This window comes from Chroicocephalus ridibundus, chromosome 8, assembly GCF_963924245.1.
Source record: "Chroicocephalus ridibundus chromosome 8, bChrRid1.1, whole genome shotgun sequence".
Lineage (NCBI taxonomy): Eukaryota > Metazoa > Chordata > Aves > Charadriiformes > Laridae > Chroicocephalus > Chroicocephalus ridibundus.
Genome location: NC_086291.1, coordinates 38,659,882 through 38,687,121, shown reverse-complemented (window position 1 = coordinate 38,687,121; position 27,240 = coordinate 38,659,882). Strand labels below are relative to the sequence as shown.

Genomic DNA, 27,240 nt, shown 5'->3' with positions numbered 1-27,240 from the left:
ATGGTTCAAATGCTGGCTCAGCTCCGAGTGCTGCTGGAAACGGGGCTCCCAGAGCCGCATCCCCACGGCCTGGCCCTGGGGCTGCAGCTCGCCCTGGCACGGGGACACAGCCACATGCCATGAGGGCTGAGACCTACAGACTCATCACAGCAGTGAGAGGCAATCAATTTGAACCCAGACCTGCAGAGGTGACAAGCAAATCCTTTAACCTCCTGCGCCACCTGGTGCCACCAGGAAGAATACGCTAGTGAAAGCTGGCTTTCATGGGAATCCACCTCTTCTCCAAAACCATGAAATTGAAGAAAATTGACCAAAGAAGGACTTCTGGAGGTCACCTGAGCTCACTCACCCATACGTGTGGCTGGTGTCTATCCCCAGGCGACTACATACAACCGGCGCTTCACAGGCCTCCAGGGAACCTCCCCAGCCCAACACTGGGATGTCCATTCTGGTGGAAACCCACCTCCGGTGCATCGTCCTACACAAGCCATCCAGCTAGACTGGGACCAAGCTACTCAAGTGCGCCAAAGCTGCACGATGAAAACCAGCACCACTGGCTGAAGACTTCCAGAGCTGCACCCAAAGGGGTTATAAAAGGCAGGCCACAGACATTGATCTCAGCGGGGAGGAGGAGACGACGGCCAAGACACAATGGAAGAACAGACAAACGCACACACCCGGCTCCAGAGCTGCTGCCCAGCTGGTAAATGTTACTGGAGTCAGAAAACCCCTTTCCCGCTGGAAGGCTGGAAGGCAACCAGCAGCGCTGGGCACGCTGGCCGCTACCCGCAGGGTGTCCCTGGCACTGCTACCAAGAACAGCCACCTCCCCGTTGGGGATCATCTTGGACTGCTGGTGGCATGTCCCAGGCTGGCTTCGCATTCGGCACAGCTTCATGCCAGGATTTGCTCCCGGCTTGTTCCACCACCAGCTCCCTGCCCAGTACCCACTAGGGTCTTCTCCTCTGACGTGACAGACCAACTCCACCATGTAGCCCTGGTGCCAGTCTCAAGCCAGCACCACCCAGGGCAACACCAGAGGAGCTGGTTCACTACCACCCAACTACAAAAGCATTCATGTATGCCGGAGCCAACCTTCCCTCCATGAATCTCCAGTGGCATCAGGGTCCAAAGACTGCAGTCCAAGGGGAGAAGCCAACTCTTTTTTTTGCCATTTTGCTAGAAAACACCCCAGAAGTGCTCAAGCACTCTTGTAGTGGCAGCAGCTGAGGTTTGTCTACTTCCTCCATTAGACCTGAGCTTTCCCACCACATGTGTCACTTTATTCTCCCTCTAGCTGCAGAAAGCTTTGAGATACCATCAGGTGGAGAAGCTCAAGCTGAGGATTATGGAGCCTATGAAGGAACTGTCAGAGACCCCAGGACAGTAAGTAGAAAAGATTTCCAGCCTAATATAAAGGAGCAACATTAAAAACTATAGTAATCTTCAGGTCAAACCTCCGACCATCAGAACACACTCACCTATCCATGTATTGATGCAACCAGTGCTGCTAAGCCCACCCATGGGAGAGGCAGGGGTGCAAATGCCCTTTCCCAAGGTCTTGCAGGACATGGGAGCACTGGGACGTGCTCTCTGCTCTTACTGAGTATTGCCTCAGCTTCTCCTGGTCTAGAGACAAGACACTGCCCAAGTTGACCTGAGCTCTATTCCTGTCCCACCACTGAGGGCGAGATGCAGGCGATGTCCACAGCCAGTCCCTCAGTTTCCCCGCATGGGAAACGGAGATAAAGACAATGTCGTCTTTTGTAAAGTGCTTTGAGACTTGCTACTGGGGAACACCAAACAACCACCAGGGTTCCTTGCAGCCACCACTCCTGACCTGGACTTTTGTGGGCAAGGGGGTGCCTCTAGAGAAGGGACTGGGAGGTGCTCGGTGCAGCTGGAGAGCAGTGGGTCCAGTGGCCAGAGTTGCTTTGCAGACGGGGACTTTAGGAGCTAACCCCTGAAGAGCTCTTCCAAGCATGCACAACCATGCCTTCCAGAGGCTAACAATCTGACCAAATCTGTGTTGATTTCCACCAGGAATGCACCACCCCTGACAAATTTCAAGTCTCTTTTCCAAAGCGTGGAGGCACCAGAAGTCCTCAAACAAAGAGACGGGAGACAGAAAAAAAAAAAAAGGCTAAAAAAAAAAAAAAAAACAAATTGGCAAAGCCACCTTTTTTCCCCAACCTTCTGCTGAAACTTGAAAAAAAGAAAAAAAAAAAAAAAGAGAAAGTTTTCTTTCCTGAGGCAGAGCAAGCATGAAAAAATTCAGTCCAAACAGTTAAAGTCTGGCAAAGGTAGAAGCAAACAAACTTCCGCTGGAAAGTGTTATACAGCCTTAACAACAGGCGTCTGCTGGCTCCGTCTACAATCAATGTGTCGGGTGAGAGGTGCCCTCCTTGGCTGTCCAGGGCAGCACACGAGGATGACTTCACTGCAGCACAGAAGAGCAAGGGTGACAGGGGCCAATGGCCACAGGTGGCCCTGGAGATGGGAGGTGGCAGCACTGGGCGAGAGGAGACTACGCCGACCCCAGCACCTCAGAGACTTGGGATCTCCCAAAGCACTTGGGAGATCCCTGTTCACATGGTTATACCGAGCAGGAGCTTCGAGCCAGACCTAAATGGCTGGGAAACACCTCAAAGAGCTGGTGGCATCAACACACAATGGGTGCTGCTCTCTCCTTCCTCCCCCTTGCCATCCCCTGGACAGTGAAGACACCCTCATGCTCCTGAGACACCTTGCTCATCCCACGATGCTCCTCACCCTGCTTCTCCTGGCTGCGTGCTGCGAGACAGCTTCCCTGGCACCCAGGTGCTCATGGACCTGGGAAGCTCCTCTCGGTGGCACATGCTGCTCTGGGATGCCACCCCTTGTCCCCTGTGTTCACGCAGGCTGGCTCAGGCTGCAACCACACCTGCCAATTTATGTGCCAACAAACCCTCAGCCTGGAGGGTTTCTCTTCCTCCATTACACCCCATTTTTCTGACGGCAGACCAAAAGGTGTGGCACGAACGCAGTTGTCGAAGCTAGGAAGTGTGATCTCCGGGTGAAATGTGGGAGCAGGAGGAGGGGGGTGGGATTTAACTCTTACCTCTGTCACAGACCACCTGGGTGACCTTGAGCAGGTCACTTTAGTGTGCTGTAAGGGGGTGCCTGTCATCCCCCTTAAGACCAGAGAGAGCAGCAGTTAGAGCAGCATGGTCCCAGTGTAGCCCAGGGACAGCTCTACCCATCTGCTGGTGTTTCTAGCTGGGGTGAAGAGCAGCTGCTCAGGCAGCAGGTACCTCCTCCATGGCACAGCAGGAGGATGAGGTGAGCACGCTGGTGCACAAGGAAGGCAGCTTTGGGTCCCCATGCAATACAGCATCCTCTTCCTGACCTGCCTGCATCGTCAGGAAAGAAAATGGCCAAAGAAACTTCACGAGTTCATGTGAAGTTCGCCTGAGTGGAGTGAACTTTGCTCCATGAGCAAAGCTGCTTTTCTGCTCGCCACGAGCCTTCCAGAGCTCGTGACTGGGACAGCGCAGGGCCAGGAGAGCGCTGGGAGGATGGGACCTCTTGGCAGCATCAGCCGTCCACTTGCACAGAAGGCAGGCAAGTGCTGCACCGGCTTATCCACCTCCAAGAACGCGCTCACAGCTGAGGTTCCCTCAGAAGACAGCCCCTTGGACAGCCAGCAAGACATTAAGTGTAGACAGGGAAAGCAGGAGCATTAGCTAAATGTCACACCGGCTTATCTGTTCCAGAAGCAGCCTCCTCGCTTCCCAGGATTTGGCCCGCTGCTTCGTGGGATTTCAGTGCACAGGGAAACCCGACACAGCTCTCCTAACCGCAAGCACCCGCCTGGCGCGGGGCATGGCAGGGCTTGGCTCAGAGCTGCCCCTGAAGCACGGCAGCGCTGCCAGCCTGGCTCACCACGGGGAGGATGGAGCAGGAGGTGGGCTGGCTGCCCGCGAGGGACACGGGGCAGCGACAAAATCCCCGGCAGTGCCTTGGCACGTGTTATGCCTCAGATGACCTGCTCGCTCACCAGCAAAGCCATTCCTTCACCCAACTTTGCTCTCTGACAAGGTCCAGAGGCTCAGCAGTCCCTCGCTGCACCAGAAACCCAGCCAAACCTCACCGGGCTGTCTCTGCCCTCCAGGCCACTCACTGGCACGAGGCAGCAGGGACCGACCCATCGATGAGTCTCTCCTTGAAGGCTTACATCTTCTGATGTAGACCAGGCTTGCAGATAGGCCGAAAGCTCCATCACACGGCAGGAGCGAGCACCTTCTGACTCCGGAGCCCGGTGCACAGCGACATTTAAAAGACTTTGTTTTACGATTAGACCTGCCCAGATCTCCTCAGATCCAGAAAGACTCATTTGTCCACCTCCACACCTGCCACTGCCTCTGACCAACTGTCTCCTCTTCCTCCTCCTTGCAATCCTAAACTTACAAAGGCTAACAGTAAAGCTCGACCTGCCAGCTCTGAGCTCAGAGCCAGACTACATCTTCTCCCTGGGGCTGGGGGAATGGGTTTGCCAGCAGAAGACCCCAGTTACCAAGCATCCTAATGCCAGCTCCTTCATCAACAGGTCTCAAAGCGCCTGAGAAAAGAGGTCAGCATTGCTGTGCTCCTTTTAAAGAGTGAGAAACTGAGGCACAAAGAGGGGCAGATCTTGCCATCAGTCACTCAGCAGGCCAGGAGAAGCCAGGTCACCTATGCCCCAGGCCAGCACTTTGTCCCTTGCCAAAACCACGACAGCCCAGCCCAGGGATCTTTCCTCTGTGAAGTTCAGAAACTTTGATGAGTCAGTTTGGGTTGGGAACTACTCTCTTCATCTAGGTCATTTCTCCCCTGGCCACTTTAGCACTTAAATGTGGAGGCTGGGGATGGAGAGGAGAAACAAGACTGTGGGAAGAGCGGAGTAACCATGCTGCAGGATCTACCTGCAGTCCCTGCCATCTCAGAGTCTGCAACAACCATGCGCTCGGAAACCTGTAGGGTTTGCATGGAGAACATCAACTCAACAAGCCACATCATCCCGCCAAAGGTGATGATGGCTCTTTTTGGGGCAGTGGGACAGAGTCAATCCGGGTAAGGCCAAGAAGAGACGTTTCTTGGAGCTCTGCTCAGCTCAGCAGCTGCACTCGCTTCCGTCCTTAACAAGTGCTGCCACATAATGTCACAGAATCACAGAACGGTTCGGGTTGGAAGGGACCTTAAAGACTATCTAGTTCCAACCCCCCTGCCCTGGGCAGGGACACCTCCCATCACACCAGGTTGCTCCAAGCCCCGTCCAACCTGCCCTTGAACACCTCCAGGGATGGGGCAGCCACAGCTTCTCTGGGCAACCTGGGACAGGGACTCACCACCCTCACAGCAAAGAATTTCTTCCTGATATCCAATCTAAATCTGCCCTCTTTCAGTTTGAGGCCGTTACCCTGTGTCCTGTCATTACACTCCCTGATCCAGAGTCCCTCCCCATCCTTCCTGTAGGCCCCCTTTAGGGACTGGAAGGCTGCTACAAGGTCTCCTCGGAGCCTTTCAAAGCTCAGAAACAACAGCTTTTCACAGCAGACGATCAGTAAAGGAGCCTGCCCTGACTTCAGGCAGGAGTGATTTGCCCCCCAGCTACTAACTGGTGAGCACTTACAGGCCCTTTTGGGCCACTTCTTGGGTGGAAACCAGACTATGTCTGAACAGAGCTGGAGGGCGCTCAGGTGAACCTCCGCACCACGGGCAGAGGGAAGACCAGGTGCAGTTTCTCCTGATGGCACTGGCAACTGCTGTCAGGTGTCCAATTCCACTTTGGCCGAAGCAAAGCATGAACCCCTTCCACATCGCCCAGCAGCTCTTTGTGGCAGAAGATCTTCATCCCTGTCCCGCCCACCCTGTTAGCAGTGCAAAGAAAGGCAACAGAGGCAAAGTGGGAAGGGAAGAGGAATGTGTCTGGGCAGTGAGCTACTGCAGGATGCACTGGGGTAGAATAGAATGTTGGGTTGGAAGGGACATCTAAAGGCCATCTAGTCCAACCCCCCTGCAGGAAGCAGGGACATCTTCAACTAGATCAGGTTGCTCAGGGCCTCATCCAGCCTGGCCTTGAATGACTCTAGGGATGGGGCCTCCCCCACCTCTCTGGGCAACCTGGGCTAGTGTCGCACCACTCTCATTGTAAAGGGTGGTGATGGATGAATATTTCAATGTTGGGGAGAATGGGAGGAAATCTGGAAGTGAAGAGCAGAGGATTGTAACTTCTTCTCCCTGACCTCCAGCAGCCATGAGGCTCAGCTGATGTGGAGTTCAGTTGGCCTCGCAAACCTCCTCTGAAAACCAAGCAAGTTGGCAGAAGAAAGGTGGGTAAGAGGGATGGGTCTGAAGAGCGAGCATGCAGACAGCAGGAAAGACTCAAGCAAAGATGGAGAGAGATCCCAAGATATCCAAGGACCTGGTCCTCAGTATCCCAGTGTCCTGGGCCGACTCCTACCTCCAGTTTAGTCTCTCTGCTGAGCGCTGCCCATTCTGCCAGCATCCAAGCCAGTAGGTCCAATATTGACCTGGCACTGAGAGACTCTCTCCAGGAAGATAAACAGGAGGTTCCTGAAGCTCTGGCAGACAGAAGTGTCTCAGCCAGCAGGAAACTATCTAAGAGCAGCAAAAACCTGCACAAACGGGACTATTGCTGTTTAAGGGGTAAGGGAGGATTGAAAGTACTCGAATACCTTGAAAGCGCCGGCTGTCAGGACTATCTGGAAATGTTGATGCTTCTGCACCTCCCAACCCCAGCGTCTCCAGCAGCACTGGCAGCCAGCCCAGCAATCCCTTCTGTTCCCAGGGCAAAGCTGTTGCAGGGCTGGGGGACGTGCAGCCTGGCAGCCCAGGGGCTGGGGCACACCAACTGTCCTGCTGGGGCTGCTCCAGGCACACGAATCACCTACACTGCCCTTCCCCGAGTGCACATCGGCCCATGGAGAAGCCAGGTTCAAAGCTGGCAGGTCTGAAGATCCAACCACTAGTAAGGAACAATGACTGTATCGATATTGCCACTAAAAGAAATATATTGAGATATTTCTTGTCTGCTGGCTAAGGGGACTGGGAGAGCTAAGACCCTCCAAATCCAGCACTGTGGGAACACCAGTGTGGAGGATCCATGGGGCCATCAGGAAGGGCTTGACTCACACTACGATTTAGACATCCATGAGGTTTCCCCTTCATACCAAGTATTGTGCCTTTCTGCACTTTGCCCCCCAGCATAACCATGGGGCTTGGGCTGCCTGCTGTACAAAGCCAGGCAACCGGCACCTTCTGGGCATGGGCCCCTCCACGGCAAAGAACCAGTGGGAGATCCTACAGGATGAAGAGCATCCCCCACATGCCTCAGCAGGGACCATGGCATCCATCCTGCTTTGCGGAGCCAGGCCACGGGAAATGGCAGAGAGATGATGAGAATAAAACAAATCAGGCAAACGGGCCATTTGAGAGAAAACAAAGTGTGCTGGAGATAAAAGATACGCAGCTCTGAGAAATAATCTTAGAGGGGCTTGGAGGTATCAGCTACCAGCAGGGGGAAATGGCCTGAACAACGCATTGGCACAATATTTTAAATTTGTCTTTTAAATAAATGATATTTGCTTCCTGTGTTCTCAGTGAGTAAAGGATCTGGCTGCGGGCTCTGGTCCCAGACAGGGAGAACCTGGAAATCAGTCTTCCCTGAACATTTTCCTTCTGTCACTTTCCCAGAGGGCTCAATTTTTCCTGCTGAAGTGACAGGAGAAACAAATCCATACGGGAGCGCTGGACCTGCCGGAGCCGGCGCCTGCGGCAGCAGGTCACAACACTGCACAGAGAGAGGATCCAGCCCCTGGTCTTCTCCCAACTGCTCCAGCCTCTTCGTAATCACAAGCTGAGCTGCCTCTTCCCCAGACGAGGAGGAAACCTGGGCTGAAGGAGGCTTGTGGCATCAGGAGGGGAGGCGCAGGCCTTGCACAGACCCTACAGATTTGGATGGCCCTGAACTCCCTTCTCCACCCATATCCCCAGCCCGGGTGCTCCCAGCTCCCCACTGGCAGCATGGGGCAGCAGACGCGGCGCTGCATGGACCAGGACTCCTCTGACGCTGCAAAGCCCTCTCCGGGCTAAGGACCAGCTGCAGCAGGAGCATCGGTGTCGCTGAGAACAGCACTTACCCTTCAGCCTCTCTCTGTCTGCAGGTGACTCACAGGCAACGAGGATAAAACGTGATTTTCCACAAATAAATTATTCCCTTTAAACATTTTCCTAAAGGCAAACCTAACTTTCAGGGAGGTATTTTGAGGGCTCGCTCCTCTCCATCCCTATCAGTGAGTCCCTCACAGTCACTGGTGAATCATTGTCCTCTGGGGCGGGGGGGTGAACTCCTGCTCCCCCCCATACACCCAGAAGCACTGACCGTGGCCATCCTCAAGGTGCCGGGGATAAAGTCAAGCTCTTGAACCACATCCCCCCCAATGCCTAGTTCAACACCGAAAGCTCTGGGGTGTCCACCTTGCCCATGGAGAGGTGTCCTGGAAGGGTGGGGGGATGGCAGCACCGGGAGCCGGCAGCCTCCCGTCCTGCCCTGGTCCAGGGGAGCCTCTGCAGACTTGTTCACTGGAGCTGCAGCTCCTCTCAGCCACATTTATCGCCCGTAAACTGACTTTCTCGCAGCCTGCTGATGGCAACGTCAATCTGCCACACCGGGGGAAGTTCAGGCTGGCCGGAGCCCTTGGGCAAGGGGCCCTGCTGTGGGCTGGCTCCCCGGGCAGCTGGGATGCCCCAGCAGACCACAGCGTGGGGTGGAAGTCCAGCTCCCATACGGCTAATTCAATAAGTCACAGATACCATGACTTCATAAGGCAGAGAGGCTCCACAGCTATTAGGGGAATTGGAGCGGGGGGAGGAGGAGCTGAAATGGAGAAGGGATGGAGACGGGGAGGGTGGAAAGGGGGAAGCTAAGACAAGCAGCAGAACAAAACATCCCATAAATCATGAGGAGCTGCTGAAATACCAGAACAAATGACCCCATAGCTTGGCCATTGTTCCCGAGCGAGGGCTAAAAGCGCTCCCAGTCGAGACAAAGCGCCTCGCGTTTCGTTTCAACACCGCCCTGGCCCATCCAGGACCTGTGCTCAGCACAACCGAGCTGGGGCGCAGCTGTGTTTCACCCCAGATCGATGGCTGGCACGGGTGGGATGGGGGCAGCAAGGCTGGCTGCCCCTCACCACAGCCAGGACAGACGCAGTGCCCACATCGCAGCCTGCCCAGAGCATCTCTTGGCACCCAGATGCCCACACACCTCGCAGGCTCTGGCACTCCTTCCCTTCCACGGAAAGGCTCAGGGTGGTTTTCCCTCTTATTTTCTCTCGCTCAGGCTAAGAGCTTCCTTGGCTGGGAAGAGCAGCGGCTCCAAGCCTCCTGTTGGACGTGTGGATTAAGTTAGGATAAGACAGCTCGAGTAGGGCTGTGAAACTCTGAGCCCTCTGTCTTTATGGTGCCGCCCCTCCCCACCTCCCAAAAAAGCAGCTGACAATTGACGTCTTTGCTGGTTCCTCCTGGCAAACAGACGACTGTCAAGCAAAGAGTCCTGGGGCAAGTCCTGCAGAAGCATAGGCGACTGCGATGGAAGCAGCACAGGGCTCTCGGGGAGCTTTGCAGTAGCAGCCCTGCAGTGCCCTGGCTCGGGAACAGTCAGACGCATCAGCCGGCAGCTCGGCACCTCCCACGGGAAGGCAGCATTTGGGTGGCGGAAGGCGAGGAGCTGCCGATGGGGCCAGGTCGTCCACGCTGCCTGCCCACGCCAGCTGACAGCAGCGATGGAAGGAGGCCGAGCACTGCCAGGCACCGCCATGGCAGGGCTTTCGCACCCCAGCACAGCAATTTTGGGAGAATTTCCACACCAAGGGGAAACATTATTGCATTATAAAATTTTGAGTAACTTTCATGAAAACGCTTCCATTAAAAAAACCTTTTGCTTGACAACCAAACCCGAAACAGGGGGCAGAGCACGGCAGCAGAGTCGTGTGCGTTGCCTCTGCCAGTCCAATGGTGCCAGCGCGGTTCCCATACAGTTCCTGTGCCCGGAGGCTGCATCCCATACCGAGGGATACCCTTACGCCCAGCCCTGGTGCTGGGATATCGCGGGGAAACAACTCTGCACCTATGATTCTATGGTTCTATGATTCTATGGTTCTATGATTACCATCCCAGCGGGCACCGTCTGCACTCGGAGCTGCTGGGTCTCTGTGCATACCCCTCTTTGGCAGAGGGGAAGCGAGGAGCTGAGAGTCAGCGACGTGCCAGGGGTCAGGCAGCAAAACAAGAAGCAAGCAGGGCTGAGCCCGAGCCGCTGGCCGCCTCCTCGCCTGTCTAACCACCAGACGACACACTCCTGCCAGCGCTGCTTTTGCAGCTCGTGGTGGGCAGCCAATGAGCAGAACCGAGATAAGGGGACGGGGGAAGCGAGGAATGCGCTGCATTTTTTCCTGAGCCACCATGGGAATAGGCTATTTTCATCACGGATCACAGGGAGGCCAGCCGACATGACAAACCCAAGGAGCCCCAAGAGAAAAGGCAGCAAGTAGAAGTAAACAAACAAGAAGAAGAAAATTGAGAGGAAAATCAGGGTGGACAAGAAGAGGTGAGAATGGGAAAAGGAGTGTGAGGCAAGCAGTGGAACAAATGGAAGAAGGAAAACCAGACCGAGAGGTAGGAAGGGAAAAGGAAGAGACAAAGGGATGCCAGGAGGACAAACCTGCCAGGGCTGGAACTCCCGACGAGCACCAGAGCTGGAAGGTTGTGAGAGGGGGACAAAGGCTCCCAGGCTTGGCGCACGCCTGGCCAGCAGATCGCAGCCCTGTTATTGGATTAAGTCTCGCCTTAAGAGGAAAGACAAACGTGGATCATTTCTCAGGTGACACGCACAAGAGGAGAGGAGGCTCTCTTCGCCTCGATTCGCCCTAAGGGGGGAGAAAAGGAATTGCTGGCGTTTCAGGGTTGCTGTAGGGACAGCGGGAAGGCTCCACGGGAGCCGCCAGCTCTCAACTTCTTCACTCCAACGGCAGAAGGCGGCGAGCTTCAAATAAAGAGTGCTTTTGTCTCGCACGCCTTCGTGCTATTTGGGCTTTGGAGCTAGATTAATATCACAGACCAGCAGAAAGCAGAGCTTTAATGAATTGGATCCAAAAATCCTTCCTTGTTTCAACCGCCAGTTTTTTCCTCATTTGGAGCTCAAGCCGCCTCGGTGCCCTGTGAGCCGCAGCACGCACTGTCCAGCAAAGAGGAGGAGAAAGGAATCAGCAAACCAAAATCAAAGCGGAGAGGAGCAGCCCCTAGGTTTCTCCCCCAAACTTGGGAAAGCCTTGCGTCGCCCTGGTCCCCATGGTGCTTCTCTCCGGGCACCTCCCCGGCAGCAAGACACCAGGAGCGATGGGCTGAGGTGATACAGCACGTTCACAGGCCCTAACACTGGGGACTTTGTGGCGCTGGCTTTTAAAAAAAAATAGCCTAAAAAAAGCCTAATAATGAAGTATTTATTTCAGTAAACAACGTATGAATGCAAGAAGTGTTTTCTCAATACTTCACTTTTTCCCTGCCTTCTCTCCGCTACCCCCCCCCCAGCAATTTTTTTTTAATAAGTGGAACTAACGAGGCTTCGCTTGCTGACGGCCGCGCTCAGGAGCAGGACCGCGCTCCGCTCGCCTGGTGCAGCACATAAACACGTGCTGTGCGAATAAAGCCGGCCTTGTGCCGGGCAGAAACACGACCCGCCAGCATGTCCCAGCTGCCGAGATGCGGAGACCGGCTCCGACGGACGCAGGGACCACGAGACCCCCGACGAAAGCATCCCCTCATAGGCAGTGCGGGACATTCACCACCTTATTTATTGTGGCAGCAAATAACTGCATCTCCTGGCCCAGAGAAACACCAGCACCCAGCAACCTTCCCCACAGGGCTCCGAGGTGTCCGAAGGGCCAAGGGGAGGTGAAGGGATCTACTGTCCCCGTCGTACCTGGCAGCACTCAGTGCAGGGGACACGGTGTCAGGCAGACACTGTGACACTGCACAGCTCCTTCTCTCCTACCTCGGCTCCATCCAGCCCAACCTGAGCACCTGAAGAACTGGGAACACTGGAAAACTGGCTCAGCTTGCCCTGTGTGGGGATGATGCAAGGTTGTTTTCCCCTGTGGCACAGACACAAGGGTCTGATTGTGTTTTGGTAGGAATTTGAGGCAGAAAACACTAATCCCTCCACCAGACACTTTTCAAAGCAATGGCCGCTGATGATTTTGTGCTTATATCTCTGCCTCTTCCTTGGCAACAGGTCCACGAGCTCTTCCTTGCCTTCAAGCCTTGGGATTAAGTTGGGCAGGATTCTCAGAAGCTGCTGATTTGGGAAAACACCACCCACCACTTTTCCATCCCCCTCCTGCCCACAGGAGGTGAGCTGAACCCCCACCATGGTCCACAGGGTGGACACTCACCCTCTGCATGCAGGCGGGTAAAATGACGCAGTGGTGACCTTGGGCTAAACTTATAAATACGCACACCTTCGACACGTGCAGCTATTTGCTCTGGAAGCCCAATGAGGCACCTGTAGATTTGCAAGGGCACAAGCTCCGCATCCCGCTGGCCGCAGCGCCCAGCCGCCTTGCCTGCCCGCCGGGGGGCTCCCGGGCAAGGTGTGGGGCGAGGACGGGCAGAGGCACCCGTGGCTTCAAAGGCTCTTCACGATGCTTTGGAGTAACTATGTGAGGATGCTGATCCCGCTACAACCACCATGGATCCCTGAAGATGTATGGGGGGAAGGAGGGAAATGATGTTTCCCAGCAGGGAAAAGGCCAGGTGTTCCCTTTGCAGGATGCGACTGCAGAGGCGGCTGCTGCGCGCGGGGGAAAAGCCTCTGGGTGCCTCCTTGAGCGCCAGCGTGCATGTGTGGCGCAGGCACACGCACCCCGGCGCGCATGGAAACCTGCCTGCAAGCGCACCCGTCCTGCCGTGGAGGCAGCACTCACGCTCCGTGTGCCAGGGGCGCCCCCGGCCGCTCTTTCGAAATTGGGCTGCCTCCACCTAAAAACTAATTAAATTCCCACACTGCATCAACGCAGCTACTCCTGGGCTCTCCGCTTAACCACAGCAACAGGGAGAGGGTCAACAGCACGTTGAGTTGGTTGGAGAGCGGGCGGTGGGCAGGGTCCTCGCCCTGCTGCTGCCCACACAGCTCATCGTCACTGTGACCCCCCCCCGGGTCACCCCTCCTCTGAGTGCCAGCGACCCCCAGCACCCTGGCCCACCCCAGCCTGGCTGCCGGGTCTGGTCCAGCTCAAGGTGTCTCCAGCCAGGGGTAAAATCACAGAGCAGTGATCCTGCCCCCGGCCAGACCAGCTATGCCCATGTCCCTGCAGGAGCGGTGACATCGTGTCCTTCTCTTCCCAGCCTCGTGCTTTCCAGCCCCGCTCTCCCAATGCAGCGGCATGTGGCAAACGAAAGGCAAAGGCGATTCCTCCTCACCGAGAGCTCATTTCTGAGCTGGCTTACAAAAACCCCATGAAATAGCATCCTCTACTGCTGCAGCGTCGCTGCTGTACAAGGTGCTTTGCAAACTAATCCAAGACAGATGGTTTCCCCCAGGAAACAGAGGGAGTGAAACTGTACCACAAATATACCTTGACACGGCAGGGCTAAAATGGGATCTGGGGGCTTCAAATAGACATTTAAAGGGAGAAAAGAGATTTACTGACTTCTCTTGCGTCTTTATCATGAATAAAGAGAAACTCTGATTGGTTTTAATGAGTTCTTTGCTTCTTTTCCTATTTGGTATATCACAAATTCACATATTTGTCTATTTGGAAGATACACAGTAACTGCAGAACAGCTTTCCTGATGACATCGATTCAGCAAAGGGAGGAAAGTTGTGCAGCTGGAGAAGAAAGCAATCTGTCACCAAATAGCTTAAATTCTTTGTCTGGCCTCATTAATACCTAGTTAGCTTTGATGCCTAACTAACCTCACAGATAGAGGAAGCCTTTGAGGAGGACTCTGCAACCTCACACTCAAGTGTTAGAACATACAATAAATGCCAGGAAGATCTCCAAAAAAAGCAGGGAAAACGAAAACCAAACTCGACATTCTTGCAATTTCTAAGCATTTCTTTTTTTCTTTTTTCTTTTTTTTTTTTTAAGTTTTACCCTTCTTTATCCATCTAAGGAAGCAGAAAGCAATGCAATTTCCAGGTCTTTTAAATATCCTTAGCAGGTCACTTCTAATGCAGGGAGGGTTGACTGTGATCTGCTTCCAAGGCTGTTGCATCAGAGCTTAGAAACCCGGGATAAATTACTCCCTGCTCGAGCAGGGACTGCAGTTTGAGACCTGTGCTGGGTGTGAGGGGCCCCACGGGTGCCGCAGTGGCATCGGGGAAGGAGGGAGCACTGCATCCCTCCAGGGTGGGCAAGTGGGGCTGCCCCGGAGGGTGGCTCGTGCTGGGGCAGCCCCAGCCCCTCACCCCACTCACCCCGGGCACGGCAGCAGTGGGGTGCCACCGTGGCTCCTAGTGTCCCCACATCGCTGCGGCCATCCCGCTGCGGCTCTCGGCTCTGGTTTATCCAACGGAGGTGTGTTGGGCAGTGAGGGGCCGCGGGATGCATCCTGCGGCAGCTCCTGTAAGGAGCATGGGGTGGAAAGGGAAGGGGAGAGGAGCAGCCGGCGGCGGGGCTGCCGAAGGTTGTGCGCTCACGTGCCCTGGCCCAGCAGACACACGTGTCCGTGTCCCACGTGAGCCCTGCAAGACGCCCGTGGCTCAGTTCCTGGGGTCTCCTTCAGCCCAAGGAAGGAGCTGCCGGGGCTCTCCGCTGCTCCCCGCACCGGGACAAGGTGGGATGTTTTGGCTTGATGCCCTGGGGGGAGCTTCTGCAGCAGACGGAGGGGTTTGAAGGGGTGTTGTCCCACAGGATGTTGCTGGGACAGGGACAGAGAGTGGCAGCGGTGGGGACAGGGGACAGCAGGGGAACTGGAGAGGCAGGAGCTCCTTTCCCCCAGCCCTGTCCTGCAGCTCTTACCATTCAATGCTCAGAGACCTGGGCCGGAAGGCAGACAGCTCGGCCGAGGCATACTCAGCTTTCCTTCTCTTCTCCTGCTTCTGCTTAACCGACAAGCGGTGGGCAAACCTAGAGAGGCTGCTTTCCGACCTGGGGAAGGGGAGAGGAAAGGCGTTAATGTCACTGAAGCACCCCGGCTCCCAGCGGCAGGTCCATGGCACAAAGCCAGGCGATGCTCAGAGCTGAAAGGAGGGGGCTCCTGGAGGGTCAGCGGCACCAGAACAGGGTGGCACCAGCCTCAGGAGGAAGAAGCGGAGCAGCAGCAGGTTTAGCATCGCTTTGCAAAGCCAGGACCAGCACAGGTCCGTGGTGTGCTGTTAGCAAAACCGAAGCCAGGAGCCTGGCAGGCTGAGTTAGCACCGGGTCCTGCTCCCCAGTGCAGCACAATCACCTCCCTCAGTTGCACTTTCCTGCCCAAAGCGCCAACCGGTGATGGCCAATGCTGCAGAAATGCCATCTGCTTCTGCTTCTTGCAAAGCCTGCCCGAGAGGGGTCAGGCAGCCAGGGAAGCATTGGCAGACAGAAGCAAAGCGGACCTGTGCCACGGCCACTCGCTCCTTTGGAGAAGATCCAGAGCCCCTGTGGCCTCCCAGATGGGGCTCTCGAACACTGGGATGGCTTTCCTGATGAGGGCTGACATGGAAATCAGCCCACGTTGGAAATGTTTTGGAGGAGGAAACAGAAACACCTGCAAGCAAATGGGTTCAGCTGCCAGACCCATCTGCACTGACAAAGCCCCCTCCCACCGGGTGGGATGCTCCGGTGTCGCTCCCAGCTCCTGGGACCAGGGAGAAGAGCATCCCCAGGCTCTGGGGCCACGCTGCGACCCCGCCTCCACCCCGGCTCTCTCCAGAAGAGAACCGCTGTCCCGAGGGACAACCGCACTGTCTCCGAGACCAAGGGCACGCAGAAAGCCAGTGATGAGATTTGCTTGAGACCCCGCAGAGCCCCGCAGCCCCCCGCTCTCCTCTGCAGCACACGGAGGCCCCGGTGCCGAGGGCCGGCACACCCGGCTCGCAGCCGAACGCGGCACCACAACCCATCCCTGATGCCGATTCACCGGGAGCACAGGTGGGAGCAATGGAGGAGCAGGCTGGGGAGCTGGGACGCCCCAATTTGGGCGCACAACCAGGCTGGGGGGACTGGTGCCACCTCCCAGCCCTGCCACTTGCCGGGACAGCCTCTCCTCCTCCTTCGGTCCTGCGCCGGCACGACCTGCCCCCGCCACTCAGCCGGCGTCGGGCTGGGCAGGGAAGGGGACAGGAGCGATTTGACAGACGTCCCCGGGGTTAAGGGACAGACCTGGGGGGACACTTTGAACCTACACACATTGCTAAAGCAAATCCTCCTCTCCTCTCAAGTTCTGACTGGCTTCAACCAAACAAAATACCTCCAAAAAAAGAAAGAAAGAAAAAAAGAAGGTATTTCTCAGAAACGAGAGCTCCCCGCCTTTCCTCACAATAATTAAGCCAACCACGACCAGCTAACAGTTTTTTTCCTGATACATTTTAAACACAGACATCTTCAATTCATTAACTCTGGTTATTGATTTATTTTTCAGCTTATGAATTGCTGTTGCTGGGGACGGGGTGGAGACAGCTTTCTGGAGAAGGCTCTCGTCTCCCCGATCACCGCCGGGAAAGAGCCACTCAGACCTTCCAGGGTCATTCTTTACATTCTTGAGAAGAAATACTACTTTGATGTAAAGGATGAGGTTTGCCTTAAAAGAAACCCAACAAGAAACCCAAACCCCAGCTTTCCTCTGCTCGCAGCCGGAGGAAGAGGCGTTTGAAGAGAAGTGATCCAGGCGCCTTGTGAAAGCCCCTCCAGCAGAGCCCGGCACTAACACCATCCCGCCACCTCGCCTCTCCTTTGATCTGGTGTCAAAGCCCGGCCGTAATGAGTAAGAAAGATCCCAGTTTCGGGAGGCGTGGGCACTGACCGCTGATGCTCTGCAGCGATGTGGACCCCGGGAAGAGCAGGGCTCGGGGCTGACCCTGGCATGGGGCTGGGTGGTGGGAACGGGTGCTGCTGGCTCCTACAGCACCTCCTCGGTGGCGTGTGACTGCAGCAGTGCTAACGCTGCCCAGCTTTCCACCTCCTCAGGAGAGGCTCCTGCCACCCTGCAGGGGGGAGGGCTCCATCCCCAGCTGCCAGGACACTGGGGATGTTGATCTCATGAGATTTGGGGACTTCCTGGAGAACGTTGTCCTGTTTGCTATGCCCTGTCCCCACCAGGGACTGTCACAGTCACCTCTCCCCAATGGGTCCCCAGCAAGGATGGCGGGGCTGGGAAATCGCAAACCACCTGCACGGATGCAAGAAGGCAGCCGTCCCCTGCGACAAACAAGTTCCTCTGCCATGCCAGATGTGTTTTTTGGGATCAACACCACCGGGACAACGACACACCCAGGAGGTTTACCCAGACACATCCACCTGCCCAAAGCAGAGAAGAAGCAGCCACTGGACTGAGCCAACAGCATCTGCCAAGAAGAGCTGGCGGGGGGAAAACAGGGTGATGTGCCCACAGGGCTCAGAATGGAGGAGCGTTAGTCCCTGAGGACAGGGTGCACCAGTGGGGCTGGAGAAGCCAGCTGGGTGCTCGGGGAGCTGCAGCCTTGCTGTGACCTCCCCTGGGCACGGCATCGCAGGGGAAGGCTCAGGGACAAAGGCAATGCTCTCCCGGCTCAGGGCAGGCGCTGCCCAGATTGCCCCGACCCAGGGTGGACAAGCAAGGCCGTGTACAAGCCAGAAGGTGACCAAGTACCTTGGGATGCTGGGTGCTGCTTTCACCCCTCAGCCGAAACTTCTAGCCTACCGGTCATCTGCCCAGTTCACCCACCGCCTCCAACTGCCCATGGCCAGGTTAAAGGAGACAGCTGCGACCGGTGCCTCCCCCTTGAGAGCTGTCAGCAACTCATCCAGCCCTCAGCAATGAACCAGCCTCCTCTCACCCGCGCCAGACCCAAAAGCTCCAGCAAAAGCATCACTAATTAGAAACCCAGGAGCACGTTACTGTATCATCTGGCTATTTATACAGTGCTGCTTTACATAAACTGTACTGCAGGAGGGGGAATGAATCATACCTGCTCCGCCGCGGCTGCACGCAGCAAATGCAGCCCAATGCCAGCAGCATGCTCTGCCCTGCTCCCCTTGCCCCACTGACGCCCTGCTTGTGGGTCAGCTTCCCTGAGTTCCTCCTGCTGGAGCTGCTCTGGTCACCCAGGGTCGGGATGCTCCCGGGGTCAGGATGTTGCCGCAGCAGCATCGTGCCTGCAGTCTGGAGTCTGCGGGTGGCAGTGGCAGTGAGCCTCTGACAGGGGAGGGGGATGCTGCTGGGACCACACTCTTACTTCCCAAGTGCTTTCCAAACACTAGCAGATGCCTCCGTCCCTTGAGAAAGATCGACGTTAGAGATCTTAAGGGAGAGGCAGGGAAACTGAGGCATGGAGAGGCTGTGTGAAGAAAGCACATTCCCTGTGGCTGTCAGCATCCTGAAGCTCTTGCGTGCTTCACTGATGGGCAAGGGTTTTGTGCTTTCTCACATCAGCATCAGCACATTTGGCACTGCAAGTGCCAGTCTGGGGAACAGACAGCCCCAGAGAACCATTGCTACCTTGAGCCAGCTTCATTCCAGCCATGGGAGGGGACGAGGCTGTGCTGGAGGACTCACGGTCCAGCCCGGGCAGGATTTGTGGTGGCCTGACCACCCCAGCACAAGAAGCAGCAGCTCTGCAGCAGCTCAGCATCGGCGCTGCCGGGCCTTGGCGGACCCAGGCTGCCGCGCCAGCACCTACCAGGCTCCCTGGCGATCCCCGCAGGCCACCGAGGAGCCCAGGGGACACGCGGGGAAAACCATCAATTGAAACATCAACCGCAGCGCTGGGAAGAATCGTCTCCTGACAACCAGAGAAGGTTGTTCAGCTACTGTGCTGTATCGTAAATCACACCTCTATGACTTGCCATCTGTCAGCCAGATTACACATGTTCAGAGTCCCATGTCAGCGTTTAAGTCAGAACACGGCATCTTTTCCCCAGAAATAATTATCGGCCTTGGAGACTCGTGCAGCAATACCCATCCTCAGCCCTCCCCTCCAAGCCTCCCAGCAGAACAGAGCTGGCAGCGCCGGGGAGGCAGGAACACTGCTGCCGGGGGGGCGCAGGGATGCAAAGCCCGCACGCGACGTCTCCCCTGTAAAACCAACCACTTCACATGCCTGCGGGGGCGGCGGGACCTGGCACAGCAAACCCCCACCCCCAGCCCCCAGCATCAGCCACAGCACCCAGCCCTCGCCACAGGCACAGAGCTGGCAGGGGCAGCCAGAGCCAGGCACTGCTGCCCAAGAGAGATGGGCACAGTGCTGACCCCAGGCTGGTGTGTGCTGATGCCCCCCGGGGTGCCCAGCCAGGATGAGCGGAGGGTGCTCAGTGCGGCGCCCAGAGCCCTCAGCACAGCCCAGCCCGGCCGAGGGGGAAGACTCTGGCTCAGCGCTGGGCACTGCTCCCACACCAGCTGCACTGAATGTGCCACGTAACACCAGCCCGACACTCATTCCTTCAGCAGGCGCGTCTGCTGGGGGTCTGACCCCAGCACGGGCAACTGCTGAAGCCCCTGGCTCGCCAAGGAAGCGCAGGTGGAGCAGGGACACGTCAGGCTGGCAGCCCAGCCCCGTCCTGCCCATGGCTGAGCCATCACAGGATGCAGCATCCCAGCACAAAAATCCACTCAGCTGCCCTTTCGGATGAGGACAAGGGTCTGAAGCGCCGCCCTCCACCCCCTTGCTGGCCAGGCAGGCAGATGAGCAATGACATTTCCCAAACCTGACTGAGTACAGAAATACAGGAGAACTTGATTCATCCCTCCGGCTTCACCAGCTGTGCACAGGTGTGAATCCGGCCAGGCGTTTGCGATGCCTCAGCACCGCGTCCCCCGTGCCACAACTGGAAAGCGATGACAAGCAAAATCCCCGTCCCCTCGGCTCTGTGGCCCTCCCTCTCCCCTGCGGTGGCCCTCGGAGGGACATCATGGGCTGCCTCTGCAAAAAGCAGCGCGTTTCAGCAGTTTGGAGCCGTCAGGGTGAGCGTGTGCCCACAGAAGCCCGGGGGCTCGCGCAGCATCGCCCCCAGCTGCCTGCACTGCAAGACCCGGTCGTGCCACAGCCAGAGCTGCAGGAGAGACCGCGGTCCATGCCGGCACAGCCACACCAGGCCACTGGTATGGGATGACCGAAGTCACGAGGCAGTGCCAGCACGGGCACCAGCACGGGACCGGCAGCACCAGTGGCACTCCTGCTCCACCAAGATGCCCAGCCAAAGCCCTTGCCACCGCACGGGGATGAGCCAGCCATCCCCCAGAGACAGAGACATCTTAGAGCAGGCAGGAACGACTCCCACTTGTTGCACTCCCCAGCCAGAGACTTGGGAGCCAGCACGTGCTTCTCCGTGGTTCCGAACTAGCCCAGCTCCCGGCAGGCAGCTGCCAGCCTCCTGAATTAGTGGAGGCAAGGAAAAGTCCTGGGACAAGCCATGCGGTGGCTGTGGGCAGCCCAGGCACTTGGCAGCATGAAAACAAGCAACATTATTTTCAGCTCGTCCTCCCTTTGGGAACAGTCATTGCAAAAGCAGCTTTCAAGTTGGGCTTATCCCCAGCGGCATACCAGCCGCAGCCCGGCCTGGAGGCTGGGGAAGGGACATCCCGCTGGGAGGAAGCCGGGCGCTGCCTCGGGGCGAGCAGGGCTGGGAGCGAGCACAGTGCCCTGTGCACCCTGCAGCCACGCAGTCTGGCTCCTGTGAGTGTTTTATTTGCACAGGTGCAGTTAGAATAAAATAGAGGAAAAATAATCAAAGCTGGAAAGGTGCCTCCCAAGCAGGCAGCAGCTTTTTGGGAGAGACAGGCTTCGGAAAGGGAACGTGCACGGCCGCATGGCCACGCACACGCAGCCAGCCTCCGGGCAGCCATCGACCGCGGACGCTGCTCTGGCAAACCCCGCTCGCCTGCCCGCTGCAGTGGCACACGTTGGGCACGGCACCCCCCCACGGCGGCTCCAGCTGCCAGCATGTCCCCAAGGCAGCAGCCGGGGACAAGAGCCCCGGTGAGCCGGGCACAGCTCCAGTGTGCCGTGCTGTGCTGGGGAAAGATGCCCGGGAGCCGCTTGAGCGATGCTCACTCACCTGCACAGCCTCTGCTCCCTTCCCTCCAGGTTCTGCTGATTGCCCACCGCCGGAGGAGCAGCTCATCCGAGAGTGGCTCTTCGGGAGAGTCCCTGTCCCCTCGATGCACACAACCACAGACACGCTCCCATCCCGGCTGGGGTCCCCTGCTCCCACCCGCGCCGCCCGACCTCCTCATCCGCCACCTCCGCTTCCCTCACCGATCACCTCAGGTTTCTCGCTTGCTCTGTGCTTGGCTCTTTTTTTTTCTTTCTTTCTTTCTTTTTTTTTTTTTTCCCTCCCAATCTTGTTTCTATAGAAACGAGATTAGACGAGGGGGAAATAAAACAGCCCCATGTGACTCAGATTCCGACACTGAAGAATCTCCCGGTCACACTCGCCGGGGCTTTACATAACCATGAGTCTGTGCGGGCTCGGCCAGGACGACCAGGACTGCATGGGGGGACCAGGCTCAGGTGGGGGGACCGGACTCGGCTGCAGAGGGACCACCAGGCAGAAAGTAGCAATGCCTCAGGCTCACCTCTGCTGCCTTTGGGCTTTCTGTGGCACTCCTGATGCAACAATGTGCCACCAAAGCCCACTGGCATCCCCAGAGCATGCTGCAAGCCCCTGCCACCCTGCACGGCCCTGCTTCGCTACCTGTTCCTATTGAGAAGGGGAGAAAGCAGAGGTAGTGATGTTGAAAACTGCCCTGACTCCCACCAAAACTTCTGGGGTCCCCAGGCGAGCTTCAGAGGAGGAAGTCCCAAGAGTCCTCCCACACTGCCAGGCTGTCCTGGAAAGTGGTTTTGGCCACTGGTCTCTGATATCCATGGGTTCGTGGGTTCATGGGTTCATGCAGGGAACCTGCATGAGCAGTGAGCTGGAGACAGCCACATACTTCACTCTCCTCATGTTCCTCCTCCTCAATTGCCTAAATCCATGAGCAATGTCCAGGGTTGGGGTGCACAAGCCACAGACTGAGCTCTTCCACCACTGTTTTGGGTCATCGGGTGATGGGAACAAGATACTGCCCATAGGGACTTCCCAAGCCCAAAAGGATGCTGCACACTTTAGCTCCAGGTGAGTGGTGGGTGAGAAGCACTGGGGAGCCCTGACCAGAGCCTGCCTTCACCGTGTCCCCTTAGCTCAAGGAAGGATGCTGACTGCACGTGGCCATTGCTGCCTGCCAAGGTTGCCCACTCAGGTCTTCTGCTGATGAACCTCCACGTCTGTACAGGATGCTGCCCTTCTGCTGCACCTCTGGGGGCTCACTCCCCACTCCTCCAGATGGTGCCCAGGGCTGGAAATGGGAAGCTTGGGTGATCTCCTGCCAGAACGCAACAGTTCAACCTAAACAGCAGCGAGGTGCCTTCCCCAAGGCAGTGGCATGGGAACTCGGTTGGGCTTGCACTCCTTACGGCAGGGCAGTGGAGAGCATCTCAGCAGGTTTGGTCCCTCGCCTGAAGAGCTGGTCTTTGGCTCCGTGCACAGAGCAGAAGTCATCAACAGCTCCTTCAAGTCCCTGGGTCTCCTTCTGAATTTCAGCATCCCACTTCTCGCGCTGACTCACCCACGGTTAGTTTGTGAGACCTGATGGTGGTACGGCCCAAGGTCTGCCTGAGGGCTATTACATTAGGAATTCTCTTCCCCGGCTGAGCACGGCAGCGTTGCACAGCACATCCGTGGAATAGGCGCTCATTTACCCCCCTGAGGAGCTCAGGACAGATTAGACAACGCAACAGTGCAGCTGTGGGCAGCCACAGTGATGAATCTGGGCATATCCACGTGGTCATGCTTTTCCACGCGCTATCACACTGGGCTTGTGAGCTGTGTGATGCACCGAGGTCGGGTGACGCTGCAGAGAAGAAGCCAAAGGCTTCTGGCCTGCTAAGGGGACAAGCTTGATGAGTGCGCTGGCTCACCCACCTGCCGGGATGGTTCTTTACAAGCTACACCAGCCAGTCTGGTGGGACCCAGCAAAGCTGGTGATGCCTGTTTTGACCCAACGAGGGGGCTGTTGCAAGGGAGGGGACAGCTGGGCAGTGAGCTGAGGCTTCCCGAGGCCAGAGAGAGGGACAGTGGGGATGTTGCAGACGGGGGAAGAGTGGCAGGAGATGGCAAAGAAAGAAGTTAGAGGTCTCAACAAGAGGGAACAAAGGGACAGCCCCGGGACATGATGCTGCAGCTCAAGACAAGATGCCACATTTAGAGACCCTGAACTGGTCCTCCCTGCGCCACAGCACACACCACCCCGAGCCGCCTCTTGGTTGATGACTGTCCTAAAGCCTTAAGAGGGGTCAGAGCTGCAAACCACAATAACCACAACTCAGCACAGCCCCGTGTTGCTGGCATAGCATGTCCGGTCGGCCGCGGTGACCGGGGCCTCAGGGAAGGGACTTTGTGGCAGCAAACCTCTCGGTCATTGCCAACATTTGCCACATATTGAGGGACATAAGCAGTGCTTAAAGATTGCCGATGAGTGCTGCTTTGCCGGGCCTGGCTCTTCGCAAGCCTGGCAGATGCAGGCACCTGGACTGACACTGTCTGGCTTCCCCGGGAAGGACCAAGCTGGACTTCGCGGGACCTGGCTCTGCAGCAGGGAGCCGGCAGAGCAGACACCATCCTCTATTTAACAGGGTCACAAAAAACTTCCGCCAGCAAAACCACTTTGGTACGTAAAGCTAATTATAGCTGGCATTATCAGGCTGAATTGCAATTAGCGAGTCGGTGGCTAGTCTCTTATTTCTGATCCGCAACACAAGGTGGGTAGGTATACCCAAGGATGAAAGGACAAGGGAAGCAGGGGGAGAAGGACGGAGATACCTCATGGGTGCAATTAAAAAAGCAGCACTGCGTTTCTGAGTACTGTGGAAGAACAGGTTTAGATGGAGTTTATAAACACTGGTTTAGATGGTATTTATAAAGAAGGACAAGGAAAGAAACACAACACCTCCCTTCAGCCCAGTCTCCGTCAGCAATCTCGCCAGCTTCGTGACCCTGCTGCCCACTCGCTCCCCCCCTGCGGCGAGGTCTGCCTGCACCCTTCAGGTGTGCTCCGAGGCCCCACCAGACCTCCCAGGTCCTGCGCCTCCAAGCATAACCCCGGGGCTGGCTTTCTGAGCTATTTAGAGGCCAGATTAAAGCAGCCTCCAGGAAGAAACCCAACCTCCTGTCCTACTTGTATTTCCCAAAGCTTGTCCCTGTTGGCCTGCCCAGTGCTCAGTACCAAACCAGTCGCTTCACAACAGTGGAGGCAAAGGAAAGCAGCAAAACCCCCTGGAAATAGATGGCATTTTTAGAACTTTTTTCTTGTTTTCTTTGAAAACCAGAGTTTTGTCGAACTTACAGCATTTGCTGCAAAGAATTTGATGCTAATCCAAGCAGAAGGAACCATCTGATGAGTCCTAAATTAAAATGTTCCTTTGTTTTGTCTTTCAAGCATTGTATTTTAATACCAATGTACACTCTGAATGGAAGGTAAATTTGCATGTCCTTCCCCTAAGAATTCTCTGCCAAAACAATGATTTTATTCATTTGCATTTTGACAATAACAACTGTCCCCTCCCTGACCAACAGCTGTCCGTGCAGGAGCAGAGATGCTGGGCATGCCTGCCCACAGCCTGGTGAGTCATGCTGCGCCCGGCGGACCCCCAGCCCATGCTGCTGGGGGGACTGGGACGTGCCTCGGCATCAGCTCCCTTCCTGGGTTTCATCGTCACCCATGGGCATGCACAATCCTGTTGGGAACCCAGCCCCACGTGGGTATGAGCCAGGAAGCATCCCATGGGGAGGCAGAGGGACACACTGCCGAGAGACCCCATGGCCACCGACATAAACGTGGCCCAGGAACGGGGCTGTGGGACTCTGGAAGAGGTGGGATCCTGAAGACGACATAAGATGCTCTGGAAGTTTCTAGCCAGATTCTAGGCAATATTTAGGGTGGGATTCTCCACTGCTGCCACTCTCTCATGTCCATTCTCCACTCCCGCCATGCGTTATTTCCATTTGGTGCTGCAAAACACCTTAAAAGAAGATGTAAGCAAAGATCTTTTTCTGACTCCCTATCATAAACCGTATCATTGACGACCACCATTTCATGAGTGGCATGCACCAATACGCCTCACCCTCAAAATTAGCTTCATCTATTTTAAACACAAAGGTCCAACCACCGACAGGCAACAATTAAATACAAACTACAAAATAAAATGGGCAAACATTCCTTTCCTTGGGCAAAATCCCCGTCACTTTGCTTATTTTTAAGGATTCTATCGTTTCCCTTTAGCATTGTTTTTAATGAAGATATCGCTCCTGCCTGAGCAGCAGGACCGAGAGCCTGGGCTCCTCCGACAGTGCCATGTGAGCGTAATGTCTGCCAAGGCAGAGAAAGGTGCAGACTCACTCCCTTCTTGCCAGGGGACAAGGGAGCTCCACACACAGCCCTGCTAGCTAGTTGTCAGAATTTCCCCCCTAGCAATTAAAGCTTTTATCCCAATTAAAAAGATACCAGGGAAAACAACAAAAAACCTAAAAAAACAGAAAAAAAAAAAAAGACAAAACCCAACGAATCTCTTTCCTCACATACCATCAGTGTGGGTGGGTGAGGAGGTCCCTGGAGGGCTTAGCCTTCCTGGGACCTTCCTTGTCCTCCACCCACTCCGTCGGCCACTCAGGCCGAGCCCACACACGCAAGGCACCTCCACGCCATCCTGATGTGCCGGCTGTGCCGTCCCAACCCTCCCCAGCAGCTGTGACTTCAGCCTGATCCCCCTTTGCCGGGGCCAAGCCGGTGTTCAGCCTGAGCGCCGCACTCGTGCTGGAGCCGGCTCATGTTTTCAATGGCCCCACGTCCCGCGCTGCATGCAGGAATGGAAAAGCTTGTTATTCTGGGCTGCCAGTCGCCCGGGCTTTTCCAAGTGCAGGAGAGGAGTGATGTGGTTAACGCCAGCCGCCCGCAGAGCCTCCATGGGTTTCCTTTCTGGGCTGGCACCCGCCCCCTCCACGGACCACACCGCGGGCCACCATCGCTCAGTGTCAGGACGGGCGGGCAGGTGCCAGCAGCCACGGGTGCCCATGAGCCGTGCTTGTGCACACGCATGTGCTGGCATGCACAGATGTGTTCATGCAGGGTGCTGCAGGGTGGGACGGGAGAGCGGCAGCAGGGAACCAGCCCAGACCCCAGGGGCACTGGGACACCCACCCAGAAAGGGTCCCCCCAGCAGCATCCCGCGGGGACAGTGCAGAGCAGGGCCCGGACCCGTCCCACAGGGACACTCACCGCCTCGGCTCACACCCGCACCACCTCCTGCAAGAGCCGGGGGGGTGGTGGTGCTTGTGGCCCCCAAAGAGCACCCAGCACCTTTGAGTTTCATTCACAAAGCTCAAACTGGTAAAGTAGCACCTATCGAAGAAATGCAAATAAAAATCCAATACGTGGAAGAGCCTGGGATTGTTTCGGTTTTTCTCTCCCTTTCCTTTTTGTTTTTTTTTTAACCTATCAAATCGAATAAGGGGGAAGGCAAAGTGCTGTGAGTCTGACCATTAACTATAACGCTGGTGGTCAGCAGCACCAAAAGGGAAAACCTCATTGGAGTATTTTTACGGCCAGAAGAACAGCGCCATAAAACGCCACGGCGTTACATGCAGCCCTAATCTACCCCCTGCATTTTCTCTCCTACAGGAACTAAAGGGATTATTCAGGGCAGCCGGGCCCACGCCAGGGACCCCGCTCTGCTCCCAGCACCCTCCTCCCAGTGCCAGGATGGGCAGCGGGAAGATGTGGAGCCAGGATGGCACCCATGGGATGTAGGCACAGCACACGCCGTGTCCCCTGATGTTTTGCCTGGCCACAGGGCAGCCCTGCGCTGGGGGCTGGGAGACGGGGACCCACCGGATCATGGTGATGACCACGTCTCTCCAGGGTTTTCCTTTAGGTCTTGTGAGCACATCAGGATTTAAAACCCAGCCCGCTGGGCTCTCTTGCACCCGTG

General features: G+C 56.3%; 1 protein-coding gene across 8 annotated transcripts in view; it reads right to left on the bottom strand.

Moving 5' to 3' along the window:
• LOC134519808 (ankyrin repeat and fibronectin type-III domain-containing protein 1-like) overlaps positions 1–27,240 on the bottom strand; it is a 262,952-nt gene that overhangs the window by 27,368 nt on the left and 208,344 nt on the right. For 5 of the 8 annotated variants that reach the window (XM_063344461.1, XM_063344462.1, XM_063344460.1 and 2 more), the window contains one exon: positions 15,062–15,190. The exons of 1 other annotated variant lie outside the window; for it this stretch is intronic. In XM_063344461.1, the coding sequence (XP_063200531.1) occupies positions 15,062–15,190 (129 nt within the window). Of the gene's footprint in view, positions 1–15,061; positions 15,191–21,271; positions 21,503–27,240 lie in introns of those variants that run through there. 2 more of the 8 variants (XM_063344463.1, XM_063344464.1) reach the window with 2 other exon arrangements.